The 27,573-nt window shown below is 41.4% G+C and overlaps 4 protein-coding genes across 6 annotated transcripts in view; all 4 read right to left on the bottom strand.

Annotated features, from left to right (window-relative positions):
- Positions 1-4,125: 4,125 nt before the first annotated feature.
- LOC144638851 (uncharacterized) lies at positions 4,126-23,862 on the bottom strand. Of its 2 annotated transcripts, none has more exons than XM_078498142.1 (3): positions 23,368-23,862; positions 5,001-5,459; positions 4,126-4,587 (listed from the first exon to the last, which is right to left on the bottom strand). In XM_078498142.1, exons 1-3 carry the CDS (start codon positions 23,615-23,617, stop codon positions 4,271-4,273), a joined length of 1,026 nt encoding a protein of 341 aa, XP_078354268.1. In that variant the 5' UTR covers positions 23,618-23,862; the 3' UTR covers positions 4,126-4,270. The 2 variants fall into 2 exon arrangements, with proteins under 2 accessions (XP_078354268.1, XP_078354266.1); XM_078498140.1 differs by lacking the exon at positions 23,368-23,862 and adding an exon at positions 5,559-5,863 and having other exon boundaries at positions 4,128-4,587.
- Positions 7,273-27,573, bottom strand: part of LOC144638860 (uncharacterized) — a 38,308-nt gene continuing 18,007 nt past the window's right edge. The window contains exons 1-4 of one of the 2 annotated variants that reach the window (XM_078498149.1): positions 16,420-16,467; positions 15,963-16,242; positions 13,080-13,559; positions 7,273-8,121 (exon numbers count right to left, since the gene is read on the bottom strand). In XM_078498149.1, the coding sequence (XP_078354275.1) occupies positions 7,769-8,121; positions 13,080-13,559; positions 15,963-16,089 (960 nt within the window). In that variant the 5' untranslated portion in view covers positions 16,090-16,242; positions 16,420-16,467 and the 3' untranslated portion in view covers positions 7,273-7,768. Of the gene's footprint in view, positions 8,122-13,079; positions 13,892-15,962; positions 16,243-16,419; positions 16,468-27,573 lie in introns of those variants that run through there. The other variant, XM_078498150.1, reaches the window with a different exon arrangement.
- The window catches only part of LOC144638831 (uncharacterized), an 18,657-nt gene continuing 11,485 nt past the window's right edge, over positions 20,402-27,573 (bottom strand). The window contains exon 6 of the mRNA XM_078498114.1: positions 20,402-21,516. Within this exon, the coding sequence (XP_078354240.1) occupies positions 21,209-21,516 (308 nt within the window). The 3' untranslated portion in view covers positions 20,402-21,208. The remainder of the gene's footprint in view (positions 21,517-27,573) is intronic.
- Positions 26,679-27,573, bottom strand: part of LOC144638863 (BTB/POZ domain-containing adapter for CUL3-mediated RhoA degradation protein 3-like) — a 27,795-nt gene continuing 26,900 nt past the window's right edge. Inside the window, exon 3 of the mRNA XM_078498154.1 lies at positions 26,679-27,330. Within this exon, the coding sequence (XP_078354280.1) occupies positions 27,050-27,330 (281 nt within the window). The 3' untranslated portion in view covers positions 26,679-27,049. The remainder of the gene's footprint in view (positions 27,331-27,573) is intronic.

Here is a 27,573-nt window from a genome sequence, read left to right as displayed (position 1 = left end):
TAAAAACATCCGAGAAGTCAGTAAAAACGAGCAAAGTTTGGAATAAAAATCGGACAGAAGTTAAATAGTGTATGGTAGAATCCAACGCAACTATTTCCAAAAGGAGCGGTTTCAGAAAGTGACTTACTGACTTATTCCTTTAGGCTCCTGGTGGAGCAAAGGGCGTCAACAATGCTTCGCCACCGAACTCTATTTGCTGCCGCCTTCTCTGCTGCGTTCCAGCTGATGTTAGCTTTCTTTAACTCCTCCTCAGTTGATCTTCTCCAGGTCTTAGCAGGTCTTCCCACCTTTCTTTTCCCCTGCGGATTCCACTTTAAGGCCTGCTTGGTGGTGTCAGTGCCTGGTTTTCTTAGTGTGTGGCCGATCCAAGCCCATTTCCTTCTTGCTATCTCAGTTGGTATGTGCTCTTGTCCTGTCCTGCTCCAAAGTTCTTTGTTACTGATCTTTTCTGGCCAGTGAATCTTGAGGATCTTTCTGAGGCACTTGTTGACAAAGCTTTGTAGCTTATTTGATAGAGCTTGTGTCACTTTCCAGGTCTCTGAGCCATAGAGAAGCGTAGCTTTTACATTAGTGGTGAAGATGCGCAACTTGGTTTTGGTGGAAATCGAGGAGGCATTCCAGACTGGTCTAAGCATGTTGAACGCCAGTCTCGCTTTACCAATTCTGCACTTCATATCCTCCTCAGTTCCTCCAGTGACTGTGATGATACTGCCTAGATAAGTGAAACTTTCGACATCTTCCAGATCCTCGCCATTCAACTTAATTTTGCCCCGCTGCTTGCTTTTGGTTCGCATCACTTTGGTTTTCTCTTTGCTCACCCTGAGGCCGGTTGTCTCTGCAATCTGTGCCAGGTTGTTGGTTTTGGCTTGCATATGTTGTAGTTTTTGGGAAAGAAGGCATATGTCGTCTGCATAATCCAAATCGTGGAGTTGAGTTGTTAGTGTCCATTGGATTCCTGTCTTACCCTGATCTTCCACCTCTCTCATAATCCAATCGACCACCATGATGAAGATCATCGGAGACAACAAACACCCTTGACGAACTCCTGTGCTCATTTCGAAAGATTCTGTCAGCTTCCCGTTGTGAATGACTTGACAAGATGACGACTCGTATAGGTCCTGTATCAGCTTGATGAACTTTGATGGAATTCCATAGTGATGCATGAGTTGCCAGATGATGTTCCTATCAACACTGTCAAAAGCCTTTTCGAAGTCGATGAAATTCATGTATAATGGAGTCTGCCATTCGTTGGATTGTTCGATGATTATCCTTAGAGTGGCAATGTGGTCAGTGCAGGATTTATCTTTCCTAAACCCTGCCTGATTACATCGCAGTTGTTTGTCCAGGGCGTCCTTAAGCCTTTCAAGGATAATGCGGCAGAATACCTTGCTTGGGATGGAGAGAAGCATAATTCCACGCCAGTTGTTGCAGAGTCCAAGATCTCCCTTTTTGGGCAGCTTCACCAGATAACCATGCTTCCATTCTGTTGGAACTTTCTCTGCTTCCCAGATCTTAAGGAAAAGTGGATGTAGCATTTCTGCTGTGTTGTTAGGATCGATTTTGAGTGCTTCAGGCGGAATCCCGTCTGGTCCTGCTGCCTTCCCATTCTTCAGTTGTTTCACAGCTCTAACAATCTCTGCTTTGGATGGTGGATGGATGCTGACAGTTAGAAGGGGTCCATTTGTTTCAATAAAGCCTGGCGTAACAGGAGGAGGTGGTCTATTTAAGATGTCATGGAAATGTTCTGCCCATCTCGCCCTTTGCTCTGGCTCTGTGGAGATGGTCCTGCCTTCCTTGTTCTTAACTGGCCTTGTCTGTTTACTTTTCTTTCCTGACATCGTTCTAGTTATTTCGTATAACCTCTTCATGTTACGCTGCCCTGCTGCAGTCTCAGCTTCAGTTGCAAGAGCATTGAAGAATTCTTTCTTGTCCTTTCTAGCACTCTTCCTTACCTCCTTGTTTAATTTCCAGTACCGTGATGTTAAGTCCCTTTGTCTGTCCTGCTCTTTGCATCCATTGATCTCTTCCTTAACACCTTTCCTCTGCAGGATCAGAGACCAAGTTTCGTTGGACAGCCATTCCTTTCGGTTACTCGCCCTTCTACCTAGGACTTCATCGCATGACTCTTGCCACGTCTTTTTCAATCCTGCCCAGTGATTGTTGAGATCGTCATCCACAAATTCAAGGGCGGAGAACTTGTTCTTTACTGTGCAATTGAACATCTTCGCTGTTTCACTGCAACTGAGATTGGGGATGTTGTATTTACAGTGAGGTCTAGCTGAAGTGTCGCGGTATGCCCTAAGTTTCACCTTAAAGGTCCCCAGTAGAAGATGGTGGTCTGAGGCAATGTCTGCCCCTCTCTTTACTCTCACGTCCAACAAACTCGATCTCCATTTCCTGGCAATTGTAATATGGTCTATCTGATTTGCCGTTCGTCCATCGGGAGATATCCAGGTGGCTTTATGAGTGGCTCTGTGGGGAAAAATGCTTCCACCAATGACTAGGTCATTGAAAGCACAAAAATCGGTAAACCGTTCTCCATTTTCGCTCATGCAGCCCAACCCATGGCAACCCATGACCCTCTCCTTGCCGGTGTTGTCAGGACCTATCTTGGCGTTGAAGTCACCCAAAAGAATTTTGATGTCTCGTCTTGGTATGTGATCTAAAACACCTTGGAGACTACTATAAAATTCTTCTTTCTGGTCATCTGCTGCGGTGTTAGTTGGGGCATAACAGTTTATGATGGTGACCTTTCTGCCCTTGGAGTTAAATCTTGCTGTGATAATCCTTGGTGACACTGGATTCCATTCAGTCAAGGCCTTTGCTGCTGACTCGCTTAACATAAACGCCACTCCTTCCGTGTGTGCATGTTGTTCGTCTTCATGCCCAGAGTAAACCAGCTGCTCTCCAGTCGCTAGCGTAACCTGACCTGCTCCATTCCACCTGCTTTCACAGATAGCAAGCACCGCGATGTTATATTGGCGCATCTCGTTTGCCACTTGAGTGGCCCTTCCTGCCTCATACAGGGTGCGGACATTCCATGTCCCAATCCTAGTCCTGCCCTTCATCGTCAAAAGAGTTGTCGGCCGTCTGGCTTCCCGTGGGATTTCACCAGATGGCGTCATGCAGCTCTCCAAAGAGGCCTCTTCTAGAATCAGGCTAGCTGTTGTAAACATTGTTTCCGTTTCTGTAATCGCTCAATCCACTGGTGGGTGATTAGCCCAGTCAGCTTCACCAGGGTCCCCGTTGGCCAGCACGTTTCGGGGTAGGTCCAGGCAGGCCTTCATGGCTACCGTAGCGGCCAGGAGAGTGAAACTCCCCGCCATACTTCGCCCTGCCTGGCAATCCCTTACTTTGCCTGTTTCCACCTCCTACGACGCGGACGTGGGGATTGGACTTATAGGAGGCGGTTTCAGAAAGTAGTTCCTCAATTTTATCTTATTGTTTCTATCGACACCCGTGTTTACTCAATCAACTTTCATATCCAACACAGCTGGAAAATAGAAGATATTTCAAAACAGCAATGATGCCCGAAAAACGTGTTTGAGCCCAATTGAATAAGAAAAATAGTTTATAAGTTATATTTAAGGTGTACAGTTAAAAACAACTAAGTTACATTGTTCATTTGCCTATGCAATAATATTTTTTGTAGTTGATACATATTTTGTGGAAAGACTGGTTCCTTGGAAACGCTACATCTGTTTGTACAGTGACTAGGTTACAAGAATATAACAATTGATCAGTTAACTAAGAAAGCAAGTCGTACAGTTTTTATGTCTTAAGCACCTAAAATATTTCAATATTATATTTTTAATGATACAACACCTAACTCTTAACATCAAAAGTACTTTTTACTCAATTGAACACACGAATAAGTATCTAAAGAGAATTTGTATCTTGCTTGCATTTTTATTGTTTTACAATTGGTCAAAATGTTAACTGTCAACTGAAAAAAAAAAAGCATTTCTTAACGGATAGCTGAGATCTGAAAACTGCTTAATCGACTGATAGCCGAGAAATAAGCTGAAATATTTACAGACAGCTCAGAAATCACCAAACGTTTTAATGATAACGGAGATTCAAGCACCTATATCCAGGCCTCGTACAATGCAAATGACTGCAACTTTATTGGCTTCGCAACCTTTTAATTTACTTAAATCACACTTTGTATTAAGCGTTACCGTATAATGACTTTAATAAATGGTTTCTAATCGACTCATGCACCTAATGAAATAGTTGAAATGAGAGCTGTTGCAGATCACTCTTCAATTTAGTTGGAAAATGCATAAACTTCCATTTCACTGACATTAAAGTTCTGATTTCCTGCTAGAAACGTGGTAGGATTCTGACCTGCTGGGCATTGGTACGCGTTGTTCAGGTTTACAGAGCAATTGTTGGAATTTGGTGCATTGGGAATGTAAAGATCATAGTTACTGCCACCTCCAAATGTTGGCCCATAGCTAATGTTGCAGTAGATAGCATATCCTTCTTTTCCAGCTATCAAAGGCATCTTTGTTGGCGGCAGACCGCTTGGGTTGACAAGGCTGAACAGGAACGAGGCTGGTGCTTTTTTGTGAGCCCCAGAACCTAATAAAGAAAGGAAACTTGTCATCTGATCGAAAATAATGCTATGAGCAGGGCCATATAACAGTCAATTCTAAGCCAGATCACCCCCGGGCAACCCCCGGCGAGCATTTGACCGCTAGTAAGGCCCAGATAGTGGGGAATTTGTTCAAACAAAAGCCCGGATGGTCGGGCATTTGACCATCGACAGCGCTGAAAAAAAAATCAGGTGTTATAGAGAACATTTTTTAGTAAAAAGTCAGATTTTTAAACAGCGCAACCTTCTGTTATTGTTAAGGTAGCTGTATGTCTAAAAATAAGACTAAAACTGCAAGGGACCGCAAACGATAATGCTGCTATTCGTAGGATCTACTGAGAGATCTGATCAGCAATAAAATGAAATAACAAACATGCCAGTAGATAAGTACTCGACTAACCATCCCAGTGTTGGTCGGTATATCCTCCAAATATGTAATTTCCACTCTTGATCACTGTCACCGTCGGCCCCTTGTTGTCACAATACATGTGAAAGTTGGTAGCACTTAAGCCATTTCGCGAAGTGCGATATGCTAAGTAAGGGACCAAGTTTCTGCTTGTGAGGGCCAGGGTGCCATTCAACCAGTTCATCAAGGTTTGGCATTGATCTGACGACAGGATTAATGAACTCTTGAAGGATCCTGCTCTGAGGTCATTGATCATTCCTTCAACTTGATAAAATTCAGCCTCGGCCAGAAGCTCTCTGCGAATGATCTTGTCTTCAGGCACAATAAGCTGCCCAGTGCGAAGATAATTCAGGATATACCGGAAGTGAGTTCCATCGCGATCGATGAAGTAAGATCCATCCTCGCTTGGCTTTGTCTCAAATCTTCCTGAAAACATGGCGTGTAACATCGAACCTGGAATATTAAAACACGATGATGTAAACTGTACTCAGCCAAAAATCCGTTAGTATTTAGTACATATTCACAATGATGGTACATAATTCCGAAACATACCAGGATCTTTAGTCAGTGTGTCCAAACTGGTCGAGAAAAGGTGGCCGCCGACATTAAGTTTTACCATTTTCGAGAAATGGACGTGCTCGAGCTTCTGTGCTGCCTCGTCAAGAGCTTCCTTTTCCTTGCGAACGTTGTGTGTCTCTTGCTTTAATATGCCAAACAGTTCTTTGATGTAGTTGTTGGCTTTCTGAAGAGCTTCATCATCCTCGGGAATACTGTCTTCTTCCTTCGAGTTTCGTGATGCAGACATATTTGAAACAAAGAGCCACCGTGCTAAACACAGCAGAAAACACGAGCTGTTCCGACTATTAAAACTGTCTGTTGATTCTCGGTAATTTAGCGGAAGTGATGTATGTTTCATTGTTTTTGATCACACAACACTTGTCACGTCAAGTTTACAGGTCACGCGAAACCTCAACATGACAGCAACCACTGTACGACTCTACCCGCCGAGCTTTTCTATTACACTCTTTACGTGCGTTTAAAAAGTAAGCAACCGACAGGACAGAAAAGTCATGGTGTGATCGCAGGACAAAATGGGAACTGAAATTTCGGCAAATTTTCACTGGGAAAAGGAAATTTGGGTCATTGGGACTGGGAATCACAAACAAAACACAATAGAACCGGGACTGGGATTTGGAAACGTCGGGAAAGCAATAGACTGGGAAATGAGATTTACATACACCGCCCCCCTCTCCTCCCACCTCTCCCCTCCCCCTTCAAGACCTTTATTTCTTTCCGAGGGTCAATCAGTCAGGGCAAGCAGGCGAGCGCGCGAGAAAATAACTTTGCAAGAGGATAAAATTTGATTTGTCGTCATCGTAATTCTCGTGTAACTCGAGTCTTTGCTCCTTTCTGAGCAAGCTTGACGGAACAAGCGACTTTTTGAGTGCTCAGTTACAGGAACGTTTTTGATTAGTTTTAAAAACTACCAAAAAGGGGCTATTCAAGTGAAATATAAAGTAAAGGGATGTATTTATACAACTCATTCTGTAGGTATGTTAAAGGGGTACCATTTTCCTATGGAAGGTATACGAATGGAGCCTCATATACGCTCTTGTTTCTTGGCCATTTCAATTTCACTAGAATTAAAATACAAACAGCGGCAACAAACATAACACATGGACTACACGCTACAGCACGCATCTTCAGAAGTGACGGTTACAAAAAGCGAAAGGTTTAAAACTAAACATATGGAGCCTACCCGTATAAGAATTTTCGTAGTACCTCCCCCTCCCACCGGGGGAGATCTTGCCTCGGCGGGGTCGGATTTCTGAGGTGCTGGAGGGAGACAAGTATAAAATGTGACCTCTTTCGTGCTCGAAGAAAAGGGTGCCTCCTCAGTAGACTTGCTTACAAGTCGAGCTCACAGAGCGCGAAGCGCGAAGCGCGAGAGAGAGAGCGCAAAGAGTGAGAGTCCGAGGGTCTACTTCCACCAAACCGGAAACGGAAAGCGAACGACTTTTAGAAAGTCTATCTCCTCAACAATATCTTCAATTAAGGAAAATTTCGTTGCAAAACAACACGAAGTTTCGCGAGGGAATTTTGGTCACAGAATAAATTTTTCGAACAGAAAAGAATTATACTTTTTTACGACAACAAATGGATTTGAACACGAACGCACGCGCGCTCAATTAAGTCAATTAGATAGCAGAATGTTAGTCCGCATTTTTACACGGTTGATACACAGTAAATGTTATATAACAATAGGTCAAGTGCACCGCACAACTGTTTTATTAAACTAAAACATCTACTGCAATTTACAATGCTATATTTTCAAAGCAAAGATCATGTGATCGCAGTTATAGGCGCGTTAGCTAAAACTACCTTATTGTTACTTATTTTCGCGAGACTTAATTTTCGCGATTTTCGCGATTTTTAAAATATCACGAAATTAGACTCGCGAAAATTTATTTTTAACGTTTTTGACGTATTTTTCATCGTGTTATCGTAATTTTAAGGCCGGTTAAGGAATCAAACATTTCCATTTAACATTTTGGGCGATGAACAATATTTGACCATTTAGCCATTAAATAAAAAGTTACATCATTTTCAACTAATAATAATAATAAAAAATATAATAGATCGGAGCAATCTTTAAAACTATTCAATTTAATCCTAGTTTAATTTACCAACAGTTTGATCAACTTTTAAAAACTAAATTTAGTTGTCTGAGATGCGATGGTTTGCAAAAAGGAGAAGGTTTGTTAAAAGATCTTTAAAGATTTAGAAGATTCTCTCTTTTCAAAACCAAAAACTTCCAATTCGCTGAGAGTAAATTTTTGATTTCCTGTTAAAAATGTGTCAGCACTTTGACCTTCTGGACACTGATAGGAGCTGTTCAGCTTTGTGGAGCAGTTCTTGGAATTTGGTTCAATAGCAATACGGAGGTCATTGACTCCATTGTTCAGTCCAAATGTTGGCCCGTAGCGACTGTTGCAAACAATAGCATTTCCTTCTTGTCCAGCTATCAAAGGCATCTTTGTTGCTGGGAGACCGCTTGGGTTGACAAGACTAAACATGAACGAGGCTGGTGCTTTTTTGGAAATACCATGAGGACCTAACCAGAATAAATGCAATTAATTTTCAATGCTCTGAAGTAATACATCGCCTACAGAGCCACAGCCTAAAGAGCACTAGAAAAAATGGTAAGTCGATAGTATTTTGTACGTAACTGCCCCTCCTTAGGAAGGAAAATCTAATAAGAAAAAAGCAGGGCTACTTATTTAAAACCTTAAAAAGTGGTAACAAAATATACTGGTGCCCAGGCCATCATAGCAAGTGTTTTATTTTTGCATCTACTACAATAGACCATATTTGTATTCTCGGTATTGGACTGAAACCAGCCTGCAATGCATGGAGGCTAATGCGGGGGAATATCGTTAAAAAGGCCTTCATGACATTTGTATTTGAAAAAGACTCCTCGCATTAGCCTTCATTGCAAGCTGGTGGCTGCATGGTGGTGTGGGTACACCAAACAGATCTTGGGTTTGGTTTGGGGACCGATGAAAAATGTTCTTTCAAAGCAAACATATAATTAGACAACAACTCCCCTCCCCCCTAACGCCCAACGTTACAAATAATGAGCGCTACCTTATTAAAGGCCTTGGTTTTCATATGATCGCCCCGATTGTTTCTATCGCATCGATCGTTTGCAAATTCTGAGACGATTGCAGGCGATCGAAGCGATTAAAAGCGATCAGGGGTTCCCATGTGATCGTCCCGATTGCTTGGTTTGAGCGAAGACCTACGAAAAACAATCATTTCAGCCCTAGATCCGACACAGTGGCAGCCTTCAATGAAAGAGCAAACTCGTGGCCTCCTATCTTCTCAGTTATTGCAGTTTTACGGCCAAGAAGCCAAAGAGAAGCTAGAAGGATAGAACACAAGCGATCCTGATCGCCCCAATCGCCGCAGACGTTAGCGATCGTCTGTGTAATGTTCTCATATAATCGCCCGATCGCAAGATCAAAGTGCCCGTTGGGCTGTCTCGTGTTACAGATCAGTAAAGTAGCACCCGTTGCTAACAATCATATAAGCTCAGAAAAACCATCTCCGGATTCTACAATATTAATTCTCAAATTTCATTCTCAAGCATTTGCAACAGCTTGTGCTATACCAGCATCGCACCATGTGCCCTTTCTTCACATTCTACTCACATAGTCAAACCTGTCCAACTGTCCTTCCAAAAACTCAACAAAATCTTCGCAATGATTTCTAAGGTATTCAACAACTGCAAAACGCACTATCAAATGATTTGCTAATTACATACTTAATTACCTACTTCCCTATTCGCCATCGGCCCTGAGGGCAGCAAATGACTTGCTACCGGGTTAAAGATCTGATGACTAACACTTCGAAAAACGAAAACAGTCTCCATTTCCACCACAATCATAGACTGCAAAACAGTTAACAGTCTATCTCTGGAAGTGTGGAAATGTGGAAATCTGGCAGTGAACATTTAATGAGTTAACACTCAAGTGAAAACCTCTCTACAATGTAAATCAAGTTCAAATTCATTTGAATTACTGTACATTGATCATAAATCAAATTCCTTTCTATATATGGAACAATAGTAGGGATGTATTTTCAGTGTCTACATGCAGGTAAATGAGCTTATATCTGGGGGGGATGCTTATAAGCAGAATTTTATAGTATTGGTCTCCAACAGGTGCCGCAAAAGATAAGCCATGTACTTCAGAACTTATTGCCTGGGTCAGTCAATGAAAATAATGACATGTATTACTACTGTATATATGAATACACAGCTGACATTGAGTGAGTGTTTTTCATAGCTTGCACAAATTTTACTTACATTCAAATTTTGAATGATGACTTAGTGTCTTCAAAATGTCATATAACGTTCTAGAAATCGTCCTTTAAATAAATATTCTATTTTACATAACTTGTTCAAAAATCACAACTCCGTCGTGCGCCACTAGTGAGCATATGAAAAAATTAAGGTCAATATTCAACAACTACTTCTGCTCTGCCGCTTAAAGACCGATGATAGCTTCCAATATGTAAAAGAAGTGTTCTATATACACCTCTGCACAGACATGTTACCCTACCGTTCACTCACCTTGCAACTAAAATTATTCTCAGTGAAAATAAACTAGAACTGTGCATGAAAAGCCCTCAGTCAAAAATAATAACCTTGATTAAATTATTAATTCTCAATACGCTCTTTAGAACTTCCAGCGCAACTTGTTGATACAGCTACCTAATTAGTAAGACATAAGTACACTGAACAAAGCAAATTTGTTTCCCGTTTCGCAGATAACGATATTCGCACTTCCCTTAATGGTTTTATTCTGTATCTACCGCGTATTCAATATACTGCTTTCCTATTATGGCCTGAATGAAGTTTAAACAACCTACCAAAACGCAAAATGAGATACCCGTAGAATTCCGGTTATAAGCCCCCCCGCTTATAAGCCCCCCCGGTTATAGGCCCATCATCCTGGAAACAAAAAAATACATCCGGTTATAAGCCCCCCCCGGATATAAGCCCCCCTCTACCAGATGACAGTACTGAATAGGGCTAAATGTTGCTTTATTATGTGTTTTTAACTTAAAAACGTATTGTGGTCAACACTCCCGTGGCTCGTTTTGAAACGTTTTTTTCCTTCCGCTTATAAGCCCTCCCGGATATAAGCCCCTCCGCTTATAAGCCCACCCAAAACCCCTTACGAAGTTGTATAAGCCCAGGGCTTATAACCGGAATTCTACGGTACCACTTCAATTTTTCTGTTTGCGTGATAACTTCACTTAATATTCTCCTTTTGACACATCATTTGACATATCTGAAAAGTGCTCTGGCGCCAACAACCCTCGACCCGATTGTACACTACCCCCCGACTACCCACTACACAGTATCTTCGACAGATGTTGCCCGAACATTCAGTCTTTGTTTAGCAAGAACGTCACCTGACACTACACTTGAAATCTAAAGCCGAAGTGGTGAAAAGCAAAGCAAATTAGTTTCCTGAGAAGGTTTTTTGACGTAATTTGCTTCTCACTTCTTTCTAATGGGGATCTGTTTTATCTGGAGGCATTATGTATTTAATAGAGCCTTAAGATTGTGGCCAAGGAAATGTCTAGAGGTCATTGCATTTATAGTCTGCGCTGCGTGGTTTCCTGTTTGTTTCACACTTCTTTGCCACATGTTTTGCTAGTTTAGTTTGTTTTTGCTCCAGTCTATTTGTAAAATACGCTTTAAACTCTCAAAATTTACGCCGTGGAAGAACAAGATATATGTTCCGTGAAAACGTTGATTACTTGCATTTTGTTGATACTGCATGTTGCAAGATGTATTGTGTATTATCACTTAATATATCTTGGTCCGGCTTCGCAAGTGACAACCGGAAATGAATTTGATTGCTTGACGCTTAAAAGACTTTATCCCTGGTCCTCTTCGTGCCAAATTTCGAGTTCAGTGCTCGCCTCATTTCATCCCAGACTTTTCGTGCTTCTCTGCTCTTCAGGCGATCGAAATTATCAGCCCAAAGACGAATTAGCATTTTCTGATCATCGTCGGACCCATTTGTCGTAAGTTCTCTTTGCCGGTCCGGATTCGGGAGAAGATGCTGTAGATGTGCTTGCAACAGCAACGGGACTCGTCGGGGAGCTCGTTATATCGCTCGATGCGCTCCCTGGCCTGCTTTGACTGCCTTCACCCACGTTTAACTGCGAATGCAGTTCATTCATAAAAGGGCCAAACTGCTGTTGCTGCTGCTGCTGCTGATCAAAAAAGTAACCGGATAAAATGGTGTTGAACTGAGAAAAAAGCCACCTCCATCCATGATCGAGTGTTCTAGCGAAGTTCCCGCGCTTTGTGATTGCGTGCGATCATGACCTTCAATGTCATTTCCCTGACAGGTTCTGTTATCACTGGAGACGGCTTCCTTTGTTATTAAAGACAAAATTTTGGAAAATCGGTTCGCCTTTTTTTTTAAGTGGAGGTCGCACTTAAAAATCTCGCGTGTTGATAGATTTTCACCGCAAAGTAAACAAATTCTTCCAAAAATTTTTTTAGTGCGACCCGGCCCTAAGAAAAACAAACAAAAAGGAATTATGAATTTGACTTTGTGACATTAGTGTCTTCAAAATATCATATCACGTTCTGGAAAGCGTATACAATTAACAAAGCAAAGCAAATTTATTTCCTGTTTGTCAGATAACGATAATCGCACTTCCCTTAATTCTTTTATTCTGTTTCTACACTATTCATAATACGCCCTTCCTATTCTTTACTGAATAAAGTTTAAAGAAACGAACACAGCCGAAGATGAGATACCACATCAATATTTTTGTTTGCGTGGTAACTTCACTTAATATTCTCCTTTTGACACATCGTTTGACATATCTGAAAACTGCTCTGACCTCAACAACCCTCGACCCTAACACGCACCAAAATGGCTTTCTTGTAACGCAAACAGAAATTTAACAACAGCTTTTCAGCCAGCCGCATACTTTAACAATACCCACCGCAAATATAATATCAAAACACAAACCTACCGTAAAGATAAATTCATTTTCCATGTAAAAAACTACCTATTTAAGCAACATATGTGAGATAAAATCTCCTTATCAGATTTGGCGGTATTACTAAAGATGATACTTCATGTAATATATTACATTATTCACATACCTTAGTAATCCAAACATTTACACCATGTCTCACACGTGTAAATAAGCACGTTTAAAACTCGACAAGAGAAAACGCGCAATACGAAGAACAGCATCCCGATGCATCTTATCAGCAAAATGTATCTATGTAAATATGTCTATTTCTTACCTTGTTTCCTTGCTACTTTATCACTTCGTTACCTTACGAGAGGTCTTACACAAAGCACTATCCTGAGCTACCAAGTCCCCTCGGATAATCTCGTGTTACGTCACGGTCACGTCGTTCACGACGTGACCGCGACGTAACACGAGACAAAACGATTTGAAGTGACCGAGGCGATAGAAACGATCGGGGCGATTATATGAGAACCAGCCTTTAGACCTTACCAGAGCTGACCCACTCGGCGTCAGTATATCCACCAAATATATTAAGTCCACTCTTGACTACTGTCACGGTTGGCGCCTTTTTATCACAACAAGAGTGAAAGTTGGCAGCAGTCCAGCCATTACGAGAAGCACGGTATAACAAGACAGGGAACAAGTTGTCACTGATGAGGGCCCGGGGGTACATCAACCAGTTCATCAATGTTTGGCTTTGTTTTGATGACAAGATCTCCGAGCCATTAAAAAAGTTGAAAGGTCCTGCTGTCAGCTCATCAATTATTCCTCCGACTTGATAAAATTCAGCCTCGGCCAGAAGCTCTTCACGAATTCGGACAAGCTCGTCCCTTGGAACAATAAGTTGCCCAGTGCGAAGGTAATTCAGGATATACCGGAAGTGAGTTCCATCGCGATCAATGAAGTAAGCTCCATCCTCGCTTGGCTTTGTCTCAAATCTTCCTGAAAACATGGCGTGCAACTTCGAACCTGAGATAAACATGACAAAAATAACACAAACGATATTCACTGAGTCAGAACTCACAACAGCAATGATCAAGCATAAGTTTGTTTCAAAAAACGAGGCCCTGTTTGGGGGTTTCCGTATGCCGCATGTCTTTCATGCCTTCTCGGAGGGTTGAAACTGTCTCCTTTTTGTAAATCTCTTTCGTCGAAGTACAAATGACTGTATCACAATCTATACTGAAAGACCTGTCAACTCTCACGCATTATGCGTAAGTCTTACGCTTGGCGATCCAAAATGTCGATCTCACGCATACAGGCCAATTTCTCACGCCTGACTGACAAATTTCGATTACTTACTCTTAAAACCCTTTAAATGTAATTTCAATTCAAATTTTGGCGTAAAATAATCTGGAAAATGAGCACTGCTATTCGTGTTTGAGTCAATTTCACTCACTTTGGCAACGTTTTATCATCGACAGAACATCTTCGTTACTCTTCGGCAATGCTCGGAAGTTGCCGGAACATCTTCGGAAAACTCCGGAAACAATCGGAAAATTTCGAAAATTGTAGAGAACGATCTCACGCGTTTGACTTAGGAAAAGTTGGCAGGTAAATTAACTGACCTTTTCGTGGCGGATAAAGCTCAAACAGTAGGGGTGGCGAATGGAAATCCGAGACTAGCCGAGACGCGGGTCCCTTATTTGAAAATCCGAGACTGGGACGTCAATAATTGCAGGAAATCTGAGCCCGGGACTTAGCGCCGAGAAACCAAATCTGGGACTTGCATGTATTAATTAACACAAGGAAGGCATACAACTTAAGGATCTGGTAGTGCCTGTGGATTTTGCCAATAAAAATCATTTCTTCGATTCAATCTCGTCAGGGCTCCCGGTTGTCGTTATCGTGGACAACATGCTGGATATCAAATTAGATTTTCCAGCCAGAGCATTTCTGCACGTTTACTGCCTATACTCTCCCCTAGCCTGCGAGCAGGCTCTCTATTCTGGGGCAACTTGAATATTAAACTCTTCGAGCACCGAAGGCGTGAACCCTGGTTCAATATTCAAGCCCCGAAATAGAGAGCCTGCTCGCAGGCTAACCCTCCCCAGAAATTTGGTGAAATGTGCAAAATTTTAAATTCATTTCAAGAGCTAAGTAATTTTGCAATTTCAAATAAATAGATCACAGCTACTAGCTATGCTCTTTCTGAAGACCCCCAGTTTAGTTAGCTAGTCTGTCGCTCCTCTGATGCCGCCGAATGTGGCGCGGCCAATGCGGCTAAATTTTCCAAGGTCAAGACCGCTGACGGAATAAACCGTAAAATTTCAGCTATATTAAGCCCTGGGCTTACACAACTTCGTAACTTCGTGACATATTTCGGGCAATTTTCGAGACCAACTTTTGTGCACCCTAAACAAATAATTATCTGAATAAATGGAAAGAACTTGTTGCTATTCATTAGGTGAATGTGTAAATTAGTAATGAAGCTATGATTAAACCTTTGATACTGTGTTAAAACACTTGAAAATATTTAGCAATTAAAATTGCTTTGTCTAGCAGTTCAAGATAACATCAAACTAAAGCATCCAGTTTAGCTTCCTATTGGTTTGAACACTGGACTGAAGAACGCCTCGGGCGATTCGTCTTTCTCGATTGACTGGTTCCTTTGAGGGATTGCGATGAATGACACTGTTTGGAAAACACGCAAATTTTTATATAAGAACGTCTTATTTTCGGCCGAGGCTAAACATTCTTAATTTTTTCGAAGATTTTGGCCTAAAATATTCTCATTAATTAAATTTTAACAAAGTGGTATTGCAATCAATTCATCCCTAATCGATATTAACATGTTCACGTAATTGATGGGTGATAACAATGTTGGTTACAGGTTGGATTTGAATAAAAATTGATTCATGTAGTACATATCTTTGTCATGTTGTAAATTCGTTCATTCTAGGATGTTCTTAAATTTTGGCCTTTTCTCAGCCTCGACGTTATTTTTAGTCTCGTTGGAAGCCGTAATTTGGAAGCGTTGCGTGACATCCCAACTCGCGAAGCGTGACATTTATTCATAAACAGAGAAAGAATCTATGGTGGGAAAACAAGATTGCGATTTCGTCGCAAAACTTCTGAGTCTAACTTCTTAGTACAAAAACCAAGTTAACTTGTCCTCACTTAATTCATACTGACTTCCCTTGCTTTTCTTGAGCATAAACATTACCAATAAAAATAACAATTCTTTTATATTCGTCGCTGTCGTAATTTCACGGCGGCGATCTTGTCGTTCGTCGTCATTTCAGTTCCTTCATGTCTCCGATTCAGACCGTGTCCCCGTCGGAATTTATCCCTTTCAGGGCCTCAAACATCTGGTCCTATCCCCCACCCGGGAGCAAGGAACAAAGCAGGGCCTTAAACATACGTAAGTACCTGGATATTTAGTCAGGGTTTCCAAACTGGTCGAAAAAAAGTGGCCGCCGACATCGAGTTTTATCTTCTTGGGGAAATGCACGAGCTCGAGGTTCTTTGCTGCCGCGTCAAGAGCTTCCTTTTCCATCGAAACTGTTCGTCTCGTATTTCAGTGAGTCGATTACTGTCAAACGCTTCTTTTGCCTTTTGTGTAGTTGTTGACTTTCCAAAGGAGGAAATTTGCATATATATCCCACGATGCATTGCGTTTAAAGTACAGTTGAATCCCGATAACTCGAACCTTCAGGGGAAATCGAAACAGGTTCGAGATATCGGGAGTTCGAGTTATTGAGGGTAAAATTAGTAAGAAAATGACCTGAAGGGGAATCGAAATAGGTTCGAGTAAGCGGGAGTTCGAGTTACTGAGGGTTTGAGTTATCGGGATTCAACTGTACAGTCGACTCTCGATAACTCGAACCCTCGCTAACTCGAACCTCACGCTAACTCGAACCAAAATCGATTTCCCTTGGATTTCCGTTAAATGTGGGATACATTTACTCTAATTTTACCCTCCGTAGCTCGAACCCTGGGGGGTGGGGGGGTATTCCCTATAATGGCCTATACGAGGAGGCTCCGCCCGAAAGGGGTACCTTTTTGAGGCCTCAGGTATATAAAAGGGTAGGGATTTCACAAGTTGAGGTATATGAAAGGGTAGAAAATTCGGGCATTAAGATATTTAATAACCTTTAAAGTAAATATTTCGAACAGACGCAACTTATGGCTGTATCGTCCTTTATTTATTATAAAGCGCTACATAGAAATGTCAAGAAAACGTCCTGTTTTAAGTATATGTCGTGTCGTGTAGGTATATGAAAGGGGCACTTTTTCTGTCAAAATGGTATATAAAAGGGTAAGGGGTTGGACCTCGGGGCGGAGCCTCCCCGTAAAAAACTTTTTCGAGTGCCCCCCTCCCCCCCGGGTCGATAACTCGAACCATGCCTATCTAAACGTGACACGTCAAAGCAAACAGCGTACTGTAGTAAAAAACACTGAATTTATCTTGAAATAAATAAGAACACGAGTCAGAGCAGCCCCCAAAATGCCCTCCAAAACACAAACTTTGCCACGTCATTGACGTCAGTGTTACAGACGTTTATTTTGTTGGTTGAGATTGATACCGATTCTTTCAAATCAACATAAGAAAATATTTAAAAATAAACGATTACAAGTGTAAAATATAGATTATTTGAGAAGCGTCAGGGCGTCAGTATTGAAAGTAAATTGTATGAACCCTGTAGCAGTAGCCCGAAGTTGTTCTTTATGAAACTGCCTGCAAAGTTCGAAGTACCCTTTCAGTTTCCTTTCACATTACGTTACATATTGATTTATACAGTAATTCTGAACTGTTTTGTTTCATTTTTACTCGACATCTCAATACTGTAATTAAACTTGATTAAAATGTGCACTGTATAAAAAGAAAAACCGTTAACACCGTTTTTACCTTATTTCCGGTCATTTGTTCTCAACTTCCGATAACTCGAACCTTTTTCAATTTCCTTTGACGGTTCGAGTTGTCGGGAGTCGACTTACCGAGATCGTTAGGTCACGCGATCTCGTTGCCGCAGTGAAAGAACCGTAGGTAGCATATGATATTTATTTATTTATTTATTTATTTTTATTTTAACTTTTTTAGTATTTCTCCTGTCAGAAAAAGTCAGAAAAGATAATACATCAAGGCAGCGAACATAAACAGTGCCGTTACAAGGGTAAATTAAGTGGGGGGCACGCGAGCGCCGGAGGCGCGAGCGAGCCACTAGGGGGGTCTGGGGGCATGCCCCCTCAGAAAATTTTGAAATCTAGAAGCTTGGAAATGCTATGTCCAGCGTTCTCCAAGAGCTATTTGTGATTAACGCATACCCCGAATTATTTACTTCCTACACTGTCTGAGCAAACCACTGAAGAGAGTATAACACTTGCAACGTCAATTATAAGATAGAAAACCGACTGTCTATGTATCTTAAAACCAGCAAATTTTTCACCTTTCAGAGTCATCATAGTACGTTCTGGTCTTAATTTCTGGTTTGTTTTAGTTTTTGGCCGTTTAACATTGTTGTGCATCACCCTACGTACGTTAAAAAAATGAAAAGAAGTACAAATATTATTGTTTCAAACCTCTCGGGAGATAAAATTTTATTTTCAACATTTTATACAGGTCTGTTATTCCTTTTTGGGAAAAAAACTGGGGGGGCACGGGACTCCCCCCCCCCCGGCCCCTCCCCTTGCTACGGCACTGATAAATAATTGATTGCAGTATAAATTTTACCCCTAATTTCTCAAAGCAATTTTCGTTTCCCCTGGAGGTTTCAGAAATCGGGATTCTCGTAAATGTGACAATGGTGTAATCAATAATTTTGATATACAGTTGAACCCCGGCAACTCGAACTCTGAAGGGAAACGAAAAACAGTTCGAGTTAGCGGGGTTTTGAGTTATCGGGGTCGATTGAATATTTAATTTGCCACTAAAGGGAAAAACTCTGAAGGGAAACGAAAAACAGTTCGAGTTAGCGAGGATTTGAGTTATCGATTGAATATTTAATTTGCCACTGAAGGGAAAAACTCTGAAGGGAAACGAAAAGCAGTTCGAGTTATCGGGGTCGAGACTTTTCAGCACTTCAGTATACAGTACAGTGCAAATTAAACTTATCTCGTCAGAAGCCCTAACACGATCATAAATTCTTATAATAACAGTGAAAGATGACTGTCAAAAACGTGATCTGTACGTTGTTCTAATCAATAGGCAACCGTCGCAAGTTGCAAGAACCTGAATTCGAGTTATGACTTATCAGGATAAATTTGACCCAAATTTTGATCAAGGGAAACAAAATTTAGTTCGGGCGAGAGTTAGCGGGGTTGTCGAGTTATTTGAGTTCCATTTAACCGAATAAAAATGACAGAAAAGTGGGCTCAATCCAAGGGAAATGGAAGTAAGTTTGAGTTAGCGAGGAGTTCGAGTTACTGGGGTTCTACTGTACATTCAGGGTCATTCAGGATACGGTATATTTTTTTCTAGAAAAAAAAGAGCAAAGAGAAAAGAGCTTCTCGTAGTTATAAACATCTGTGGAAATATTCACGAGTAGAAATCAGCGATACAAAATTGAGCGACGACGACAACATATCAAATGAACGTTTTGAGTTACGGTTGTTCTTTTTAGGGCCTGTTTATATAGAGAAGAGTTGTCCCTGGTAGGAGGGTTACCCTCCATACCGAGCCACCCAGGGAGAGAGAACTTTTCATACGTTCTTTATAAATAGCCGCGAAACCGTTTAAATGAGAAATTACAATGTTGGCTTGGGAGGGAGGGGGGCAGGGTGACCTCGGGCGGAGGGTTACTCGCTTTGACCCTGGAGCTGAGAGCGAGGCAGTCAGCCAAGTTTTTGTTTTCTTATTAACAGTTTGGTTATTTTTGCCTCGCCTACCGGGGACAAGTTGACACATAAGGAGCTTGCGCAAACGCTACAATCGACCAAAACAAAATTGCAGATGATTTGAAATCTTTTCTCGTCCGGTTTTTAGAAAAGCCGGCCATAATAGATGTTTTGAAATATATCTTAAAATTCTTAAAACAACTCACGCCAGTCTTCTGAACTAACAGGGCCAGGTTTCAGTTTCATTCATATAAACAGGCCCTTATTGAGCAAGCTTGACGAAACAAGCGACTATCAAGAGTTCAATTACAGGAACGTTTTTGATTGATTTTAAAAACTACGAAAAAGGGGTTATTCAATTGAAATATAAAGAAAAGAGATGCATTTTCTCTTCTTTAGGGTATGTGAAAGGGGGAAAGGGGTACCATTTTCCTATGGAAGGTATACGAATGCGTTACTCTTTGTCGAAATTGGTATATGAAAGGGTAAGGGTTGGAGCCTTCCCGTATAAGAATTTTTTTGAGTACCTCCCCCTCCCTCCAGAGGGAAAATTGCTTCGGAGCGGTCGGATTTCAGAGGTGCTGGAGGGAGATGAAGCAAAGGTAACTTTTATCTTGTTCGAAGAAAAGGGTACCTCGTCAGCAATAGCTTCAGTCAGTCAGCCCCTGAACTCTCTCTTCTGCACACCCTTTATAGGGGTGTGGACTCTCTCTTCGCACGCCTGGGTTCAGCACCTATAAAGGGCGAGCGGAAGAAAGAGTTCAGGGGCTGCACTACTTCAATTAAGGAAAATTTCGTTGCAAAACAACCCGATGTTTTTTCGTAACACGAAGTTCCGCGAGAGAATTTTGCACACAAGTATGCAGAGAATAAATTTTTCCTACAATTTTTCGTACAAATTTTTCGACAACAAATGGATTTGAACACGAACGCCCGCGTCAAGTAAATCAATTAGATAGTAGAATGCAAGGCTTTTTTGCACGGCTGAAGACTAGATATTTAGTAAATGTAATATAACAATTTGTCAAGTGCACCACACAAATGTTTTATTAAACTAAAACATCTACTGCAATTTACAATGCTATATTTTCAAAGCAAAGATCATGTGATCGCAATAACAGGCGCGTTTACTAAAAAATAATCATAAAATAAATAAATAAATCTCGTTGCTGGATATTTTTATACCGTAAGTATGATGAGGAATAATTTAATACTACATTTTTTGTTTATTTTTTTTCTATGGCTTTCCTCTAACAAGCTATCAACAACAACAAAAACGACCTCCATTTTTTCTGAACGTTTCTTGGTTTGAAGAAGAATAAATTTAATGCTGGATGGATGGATGGTAAAGTTTATTTAAACATGCTTGCCTTGTCAACTACATATAAACAAAAAGAAAGGAAGATGATTTCCACAAGGAGCGTGTGACTACAATAAGAAGATAACTCTTAAGATACCAGTAACGTGAAAGAATCAAACACTTCCATTCAACATATTGCGAGATTAACAATGTTTGACCATTTAGCTGGTACATCCAACCGATATTGCATTATAAGTTGTCATCATAACTTGTTCACCTGTGATTGGGCATATTTTAATAACAGAACTGTTTAGTCAACTGGAAAAGAGTCGTACGTATTGATTCGTCAAAGTTAAGGTAAAGAAAAATGCAGGAAACTAGCTGTTTTGAGCAGTGTGAACTCGTAAACTTTTATACTGTGTTGCGAGTTAGAAATTTACTAATCAATTATAAAAAAATAAACTGAGCTGTCTGATATGTGATGGTTTGCAAATCTTCTTTAAGATCCCGCACGAAGTTCTCTTAAAAGATCTGAAGATTCTTACTTCTCAAAACCAAAAACTTCCAATTCACTGAGAGTGAAAATTTGATTTCCCGTTAAAAATGTGGTAGCATTCTGACCTGCTGGACACTGGTAAGAGGTGTTCAGCTTTGTGGAGCAGTTCTTGGAATTTTGTTCATGAATACAAAGATCATGGCCACTTCCAAATACTGGCCCATAGTTACTGTTGCAAATGATAGCATTTCCCTCTTTTCCAGCGATCAAAGGCATCTTTGTTGGAGGCAGACCACTTGTGTTGACAAGGCTGAACAGGAACGAGTCTGGTGCTCTTCTGTAGCATCCAGAAACTAATCAGAAAAAAACGCAATCAAATTTCAATGCAGACATCGCCTACAGAGTAACAGGCTTTAGAGTACTAAAAAATGGCAAGTACTTATAATATTTTGTACGTAAGGAGGAAAATCTAGTAAGAAAATAGCAGGACTACTCATCTAGAATATTAACGGGAACATTTAAAAGTGGTAACAAAACACAGCTAGTGCCCAGGCCATTTTCTATGCATCATAGCTTTAAACTGATGTAAAAAACGGCATGACTCTGGCACGCAGTATATAGAAACATCACGACTGCGTATATGAAAACCGGAAGTCCCATTCACACCGTTGGGGTGAAGCCCATTCAAAATCATGGCTGTGACTAAAAGTGGGACGGGGAGTACTGGGATGTGAGGACGCGTGTCCAGGACGCGAGACGCGTGTTTAGGACGCGAGACGCGGGAACGCGTGGCCTGGGACGTGGGGACGCGGGGGAACTCGGGGACGCGACATCGGGGATGCGGGGACGTGATAAACGAACAGAACCAGTTCTTGCGTTGAATGTAGCCTGTGAACAGGCTCTCCAGTCGAGGATGGAGCAAAAAGAAAGCGGGAAGAAAAGGGAGGGGGGAAGGGAAGAAAGAGAGAAGGGGGAGAGGCTCCCCGTTTTTGTTCCTCCACTAGTCCCTTCTCGACTCGCTTCGCTCGCCGGTCAAATCGGGAGCCTGCTCGCAGGCTACGTTGAATGTGTAAAATACAATACCGGAGGTGTCGAAATGATGTGCGTTCACCTTTTTGGTTTGACGACCAAACCCACAGACCAAAATCGTTGACGTCTACTCCAAAATCAACTGTCGCGCGTATCTTTCTTTTTCGACACCCTGGGAAACTGTATTTTACACATTTAAAGCAAAACTGGTTCTGTTTGTTTATCATGTCCCCGCGTTCCCGATGTCGCGTTCTCACGTCCCCGTCCCCGAGTCCCACGTACCCAAATCCCACGTCCCCCTGTCCCACGTTCCCGAGTCCCACGTCCCCGAAGCCCAGGCCACGCGTCCCCGCGTCCCAAACATGCGTCCTCGCGTCCCAGTCCCCGCGTTCTCGTTCCACCTAACAGCCGAAAATCAGACTACTAGTAAGTGCCCCTAGGTTTGGATTGGGGATTGTTAAAAAAATGTTATTTCAAAGCACGAACCCACCCTTTCACCACCCTTTCTCTGCACAACACCCCAGTTGAACACCCCAGTTGAACACCCCAGTTGAAAAATTATGAACGCTCCCTTAGAGTTAGACCTTACCAGGGCTTTCCCAAGGATGGTCGGTATATCCTCCAAATATGTAATTTCCACTCTTGACCACTGTCACAGTTGGTCCCTTGCTGTCACAACAAGAGTGAAAGTCGGAAGCAGCCCAGCCATTACGAGAAGCACGGTATAACAAGATGTCGCTGTTTGTGACGGCCCGGGTTTCCTTCAACCAGTTGATCAAGGTGTGGCGTTGATCTGATGACAGGATCAATGATTCTCGGAATAAGTCCTTGACCGGTTCTGCTGTCAGCTCATTAATTATTCCTTGAACTTGATAAAATTTGGCCTCCGCCAGCAGCTCTCTTCGAACAATCTTGTCTTCAGGCACAATAAGCTCCGCAGTACGAAGATAATTCAGGATATACCGGAAGTGAGTTCCATCGCGATCAATGAAGTAAGATCCATCCTCGCTTGGCTTTGTGTCAAATCTTCCCGAAAACATGGCGTGTAACATCGAACCTAAAATAAACACGATATTAATAAATACAAACTATAATATTCAGTGAGATTTGATGGACATGAATTCACATAAAACAACTTGATAAGATAGCGTTAGTTTCAATACAAACGCTAGTACCTGCATCTTTGGTCAGGGTCTCCAAACTGGTCGAGAAAAAGTGACCGCCGACATTCAGTTTCACCATTTTCGAGAAATGAACGTGCTCCAGCTTCTTCGCTGCCTCGTCAAGAGCTTCCTTTTCCATGCGAACTCTGTCCGTCTCGTGCTTCAATATATCGAAGAGTTCTTTCATGTGGTGGCTGGCTTTCTGAAGAGCTTCATCGCTGGGAGTACTGTCTTCTTCCTTCGAGTTACGCGATGAAGACATCTTTGGAACGAAGAGACACCGTACCGTGTTGAACACTGCAGACGGTGAAGAATATTCAAGAACTCGAGCTGTTCTGCCTGAATAGTCTGCGCCAGTAGTTTAAATGGACACACACTAGGTCCCGATGAACCGTAAGCTTTACCTTTAATGTAAGCGAAATCTACTCGTAACGAGAACTAGATACAATCAAGATGGCGGACGCCAAGGAACAGCACGCGCGGGCTTCTATACCACAATAAACGCCGCTGGCCGATTACAGCGAAATGCCGCTGAACAACCAGCCTACTGGCGCTGAGCCTTGATTCTCGGAATTTGCGATCAGCGAAAATGTATATGTATATTTATCATATTCTGGTAACGCAACACTTGTCATGTTTCAGGTTACGCGAAACTACAAAAGCCTACAAAGAGACAGCAACTTCGATCTAACTGCAACATTATGCACAATAATAGTATGATCTTTATCAGCCCTTTTCTGCCTTTCTTTTATGCGTCCTTTTACTCCAGTGGAAAACCTGTTTCTTTCTTGAACTTTTCTGCTCTGACAGGGGACTAGGTAACACAACACTTGTCGCGTTACAGGTCACGCGAACTTAACGCTAAGGTATTTTACGGACAACTCATTCCAAAAAACGTACTTTAATACCACAACTCTTCGTGTCCTGAGTACATACATGGTGTCGCTTTACAATTGTGTCATTCAGCGAATACATCAGACACAACAAAAACTTGGGATCATTAGCTTGAACCAGTTGATTCCCTCAGTGTCCACAATGTCGAGTTTCACGGCCGGGATGTGACTAAAAGACGTTTACTGTTAACCAGTAAAGCTTTTATGGTAATGGTCTTTATATAACGCATTTACAAAGCTTATCCGCCGCTATCTGTCCATGTCCCACCATCCAACCCATGGATTCATGTGAATAGGCTATTCCACAACACCGGGACTAAGTGGGGTTTAATACGAATTTAAGCCAGAAAACGGGACAGCCTTCTCATGGCCATCTTTGATCTCGTGTGGCGCAAAACTCCGAAATTCAAAATGCTCTATCTTAACCCATTTGTTCCTGTGGCGGCCTAAACCGGCGGTGACGAACGTGACCCTTTGTTCCACTTGTGACGTCATTATCTTTTATCAAAAAGGGCATCATTCATACTCAAACTCTGCGGGAGGAAAAAGCCTTTTCGATGATGCCCAGATAAGAGCGTTTGGGTCAATTGAGCTTAAAATACCCACAAAATGCTTAGAAATTTAAGTGAGAAACTCGTAGGAGAATTTGCCTCAACCACCCTTGGCTCCTCAATGGCAAATATCTCCTGTTTAGATGGCGCTCTCTCGAAAATTCTTGAATTGCAAGCAAGCCCAGTGAAAGTGAAAGGCCAACAACTGCAGCAAAAAGATAAAAAAAGAAGAAAAATGAAAAGCGAGGAAAAATGAACTTTGCCTTTTGCGCATGCCCAAGCACGTCATAAAACGCGATGCTAGTGAAAAGAAAGGCATGCCTTCATGTTGCAAGTGACGTCTTGAGTAGATTGGATCTTAAATTCCGCTGAAAGTTCGAGCAATGAGTGCAAAATATTAAGTACCAAAAACCTACTCATAGTACGGTAACATTTTATACACTATTTGAAACAACTCACTGAAATTCATTTGTCTTAGTGTCCCCGTGATTAAACTCTAAAGCATTCTCGAGAAAACTTAAATAAAACCTAGTAAAATAGGCCATTTTCGAGTTACCCTTTGCCTCTGTTCTAAAACGAGTCTACGTGCGAAACCATTCATATGAAAATGAGTTTCACCTAGAGGCCAATTTTCATGCAAATCAAACTCATTTCCTTTCAATGGTTTTGCACGTAGACTCGTTTTAAAACAGAGGCAAAGAGTAACTCGGAAATGGCTTATTGTTTCAAACGCGCACCATTTTGTTTTAAATTGACGTGAAACGTCCGTTTTAACTGAAATGTAGATAATTTCAAATCCATTTTTTTCGCGGGTTCAGCTTGGCAGCTAAAGTTTTGTTAGGTTTTTGTTAGCTGTACTCAAACTGTTACCATGCTATGAGGTCTCTGTGGTAACTTGATTTTTGCCTGTATTGCTCGAATGTTTGGCGGAAACCATCTTAATTAGCTCATAACTGACCAGAAAATGTCAAAAACGTCCACAAAATATGCTTTTCTTTCAAGTATCCCCGGGAGTCAATGGGTTAAAAAGACGGCGAATGCTATCGAGCTTAAAACATTAAAAAAGATATGTATTATGGACGTCTAATAGCCAGTGAAGGATAAAAACTCAGGGGCCTTGCGATTCTGGATTTTAGAATTGTGATGACGTCACGTGAAAATCAAGAATTACTTGTTTGATTAACATGTTTGATCGTTTGACCAGGAGTCGGTAAGTCAGTTTCAACTTCCTAGGGCCTGTTTACAAGCAGGTAGGGTAACCCTAGTGCTAGGGTTACCCTAGCAAGAGGGTTAGAAGATAGCCCGGGTTTACAAGCAAAAATTCGCAGGTAGGGTAACCCTACTACCCGGGTCAACTTACACCGGTTACGCTTCAGTTAACCTTGTAAAATTTTGTCGTAAGAAGCTGTTATTCGAAAATAATTCCGTTCCAGTGCAAAAATACGACAAATTGTGAATGAACACGATGTTTCTTGTTCACAATTCGCTGTTTTTGTCGGGTATTTTTAAACATATTTAGCTTCTTGGAGCCAAAATAAAGTTGTCCCGGGTAGGCGAGTTATCCCTAGCAGAGCGTTTACAAGGCGCTAGGGTTACCCTGGCACTAGGGTAACCCTAGCGCTCAGCTAGGGTTATCCTAGTGCCAGGGTAACCCTAGCTGCCTTGTAAACACGTCGAGGAAAAAAAAGAAGAAATGTGGGAGCGCTAGGGTAACCCTCCTGTTAGGGTAACCCTAGCACTAGCGTTACCCTACCTGCTTGTAAACAGGCCCCCAGATGGAGCAATGTTAACGGCCATTAAAATTCGTTGTGATTTAACAAATTAATTCAATGGATTCTGCATTAGCAATAGAAGACAGCAAACTAAATTCACAAACTTTTATTCCAATGAACCATCGTCTATAGCTGTATTGTGTAAAAAACTTAACATCTGTTAACTACGAATGCACCAAGCAAGCTTTTTTTTTCACAAAGGTGCAACTATTTTAAATAATTCTTAAAATTTATGACAGTTTGAAATTTCTTTGTAATCTAGCTTTTTCAAAGTGTTGTAATTTTTTATCCATATTTTTTACATATTTGTATTTTTTTATTTTTAACAGGGCCTGCATTGATAACAGTTTCTTAAAACTAATGCAGCAATCCTTTAAAAATATGTCATCATCATCATCTTTATTATAATTATCATTATTTTACATTTAACAATCAGTTACTAATCAAGTTCATCAACTACTAAATAGAAACTCAGATTTTATCTTTTACAAATTGTACTGTATTTCGACGGTGAAGCTTCTGATTTCTCAAGCCCAAACACTTCCATTTCACTTGCATTTTCAGCGCTGTCGTTCATTATTGCTAAGCAACTAGTGTCAGACCTATTTGGTGCCTTGACATGAACAGAATCATGGCCATATCTGAATGCTGGCCCATACCTACAAAAACAGCAACAAGTAGTATGTTCTTCTATCGGAGCCCGTCGTTTCTCATAGCTGAACAGGAACGTGTCTTGTGCTTTAAATATAACCTCAGAAGCTAGTGAAGAAAACAAAAACCTTACTCTTACTACTGTATTAATTCGATTAAGCGTCCAACCTCGAATAAGCACCCACTTTGAATAAGCGCCCACACTGTTGGTAGGAAAAGTTAATAAGCGCCCAGCCTCGAATAAGCGCATACCCCCACCCCACAGTCCCTATTTGGAAAATACTTTGGCGGTATTATATCTATATTGGACGAATTTTCACTTGTGATAACCAAATCTCCAGAGCAACTCGG

This window comes from Oculina patagonica, chromosome 14 (genome assembly GCF_052425735.1).
Source record: "Oculina patagonica isolate OP01 chromosome 14, crgOcupat, whole genome shotgun sequence".
Taxonomy (NCBI): Eukaryota; Metazoa; Cnidaria; class Anthozoa; order Scleractinia; family Oculinidae; genus Oculina; species Oculina patagonica.
This window is presented reverse-complemented; position numbering and strand designations above follow the sequence as displayed.

What these genes read in the sequence shown, in the direction of transcription:
- LOC144638851 (XM_078498140.1), bottom strand. Translation starts at nt 5,811, where the DNA reads ATGTCTGCATCACGAAACTCGAAGGAAGAAGACAGTATTCCCGAGGAT. An exon ending in CACACTGACTAAAGATCCTG is followed by an intron (nt 5,460 to 5,558) that starts GTATGTTTCGGA and finishes TTAATATTCCAG; the next exon opens with GTTCGATGTTACACGCCATG. An exon ending in TACCGACCAACACTGGGATG is followed by an intron (nt 4,588 to 5,000) that starts GTTAGTCGAGTA and finishes TTTCTTTATTAG; the next exon opens with GTTCTGGGGCTCACAAAAAA.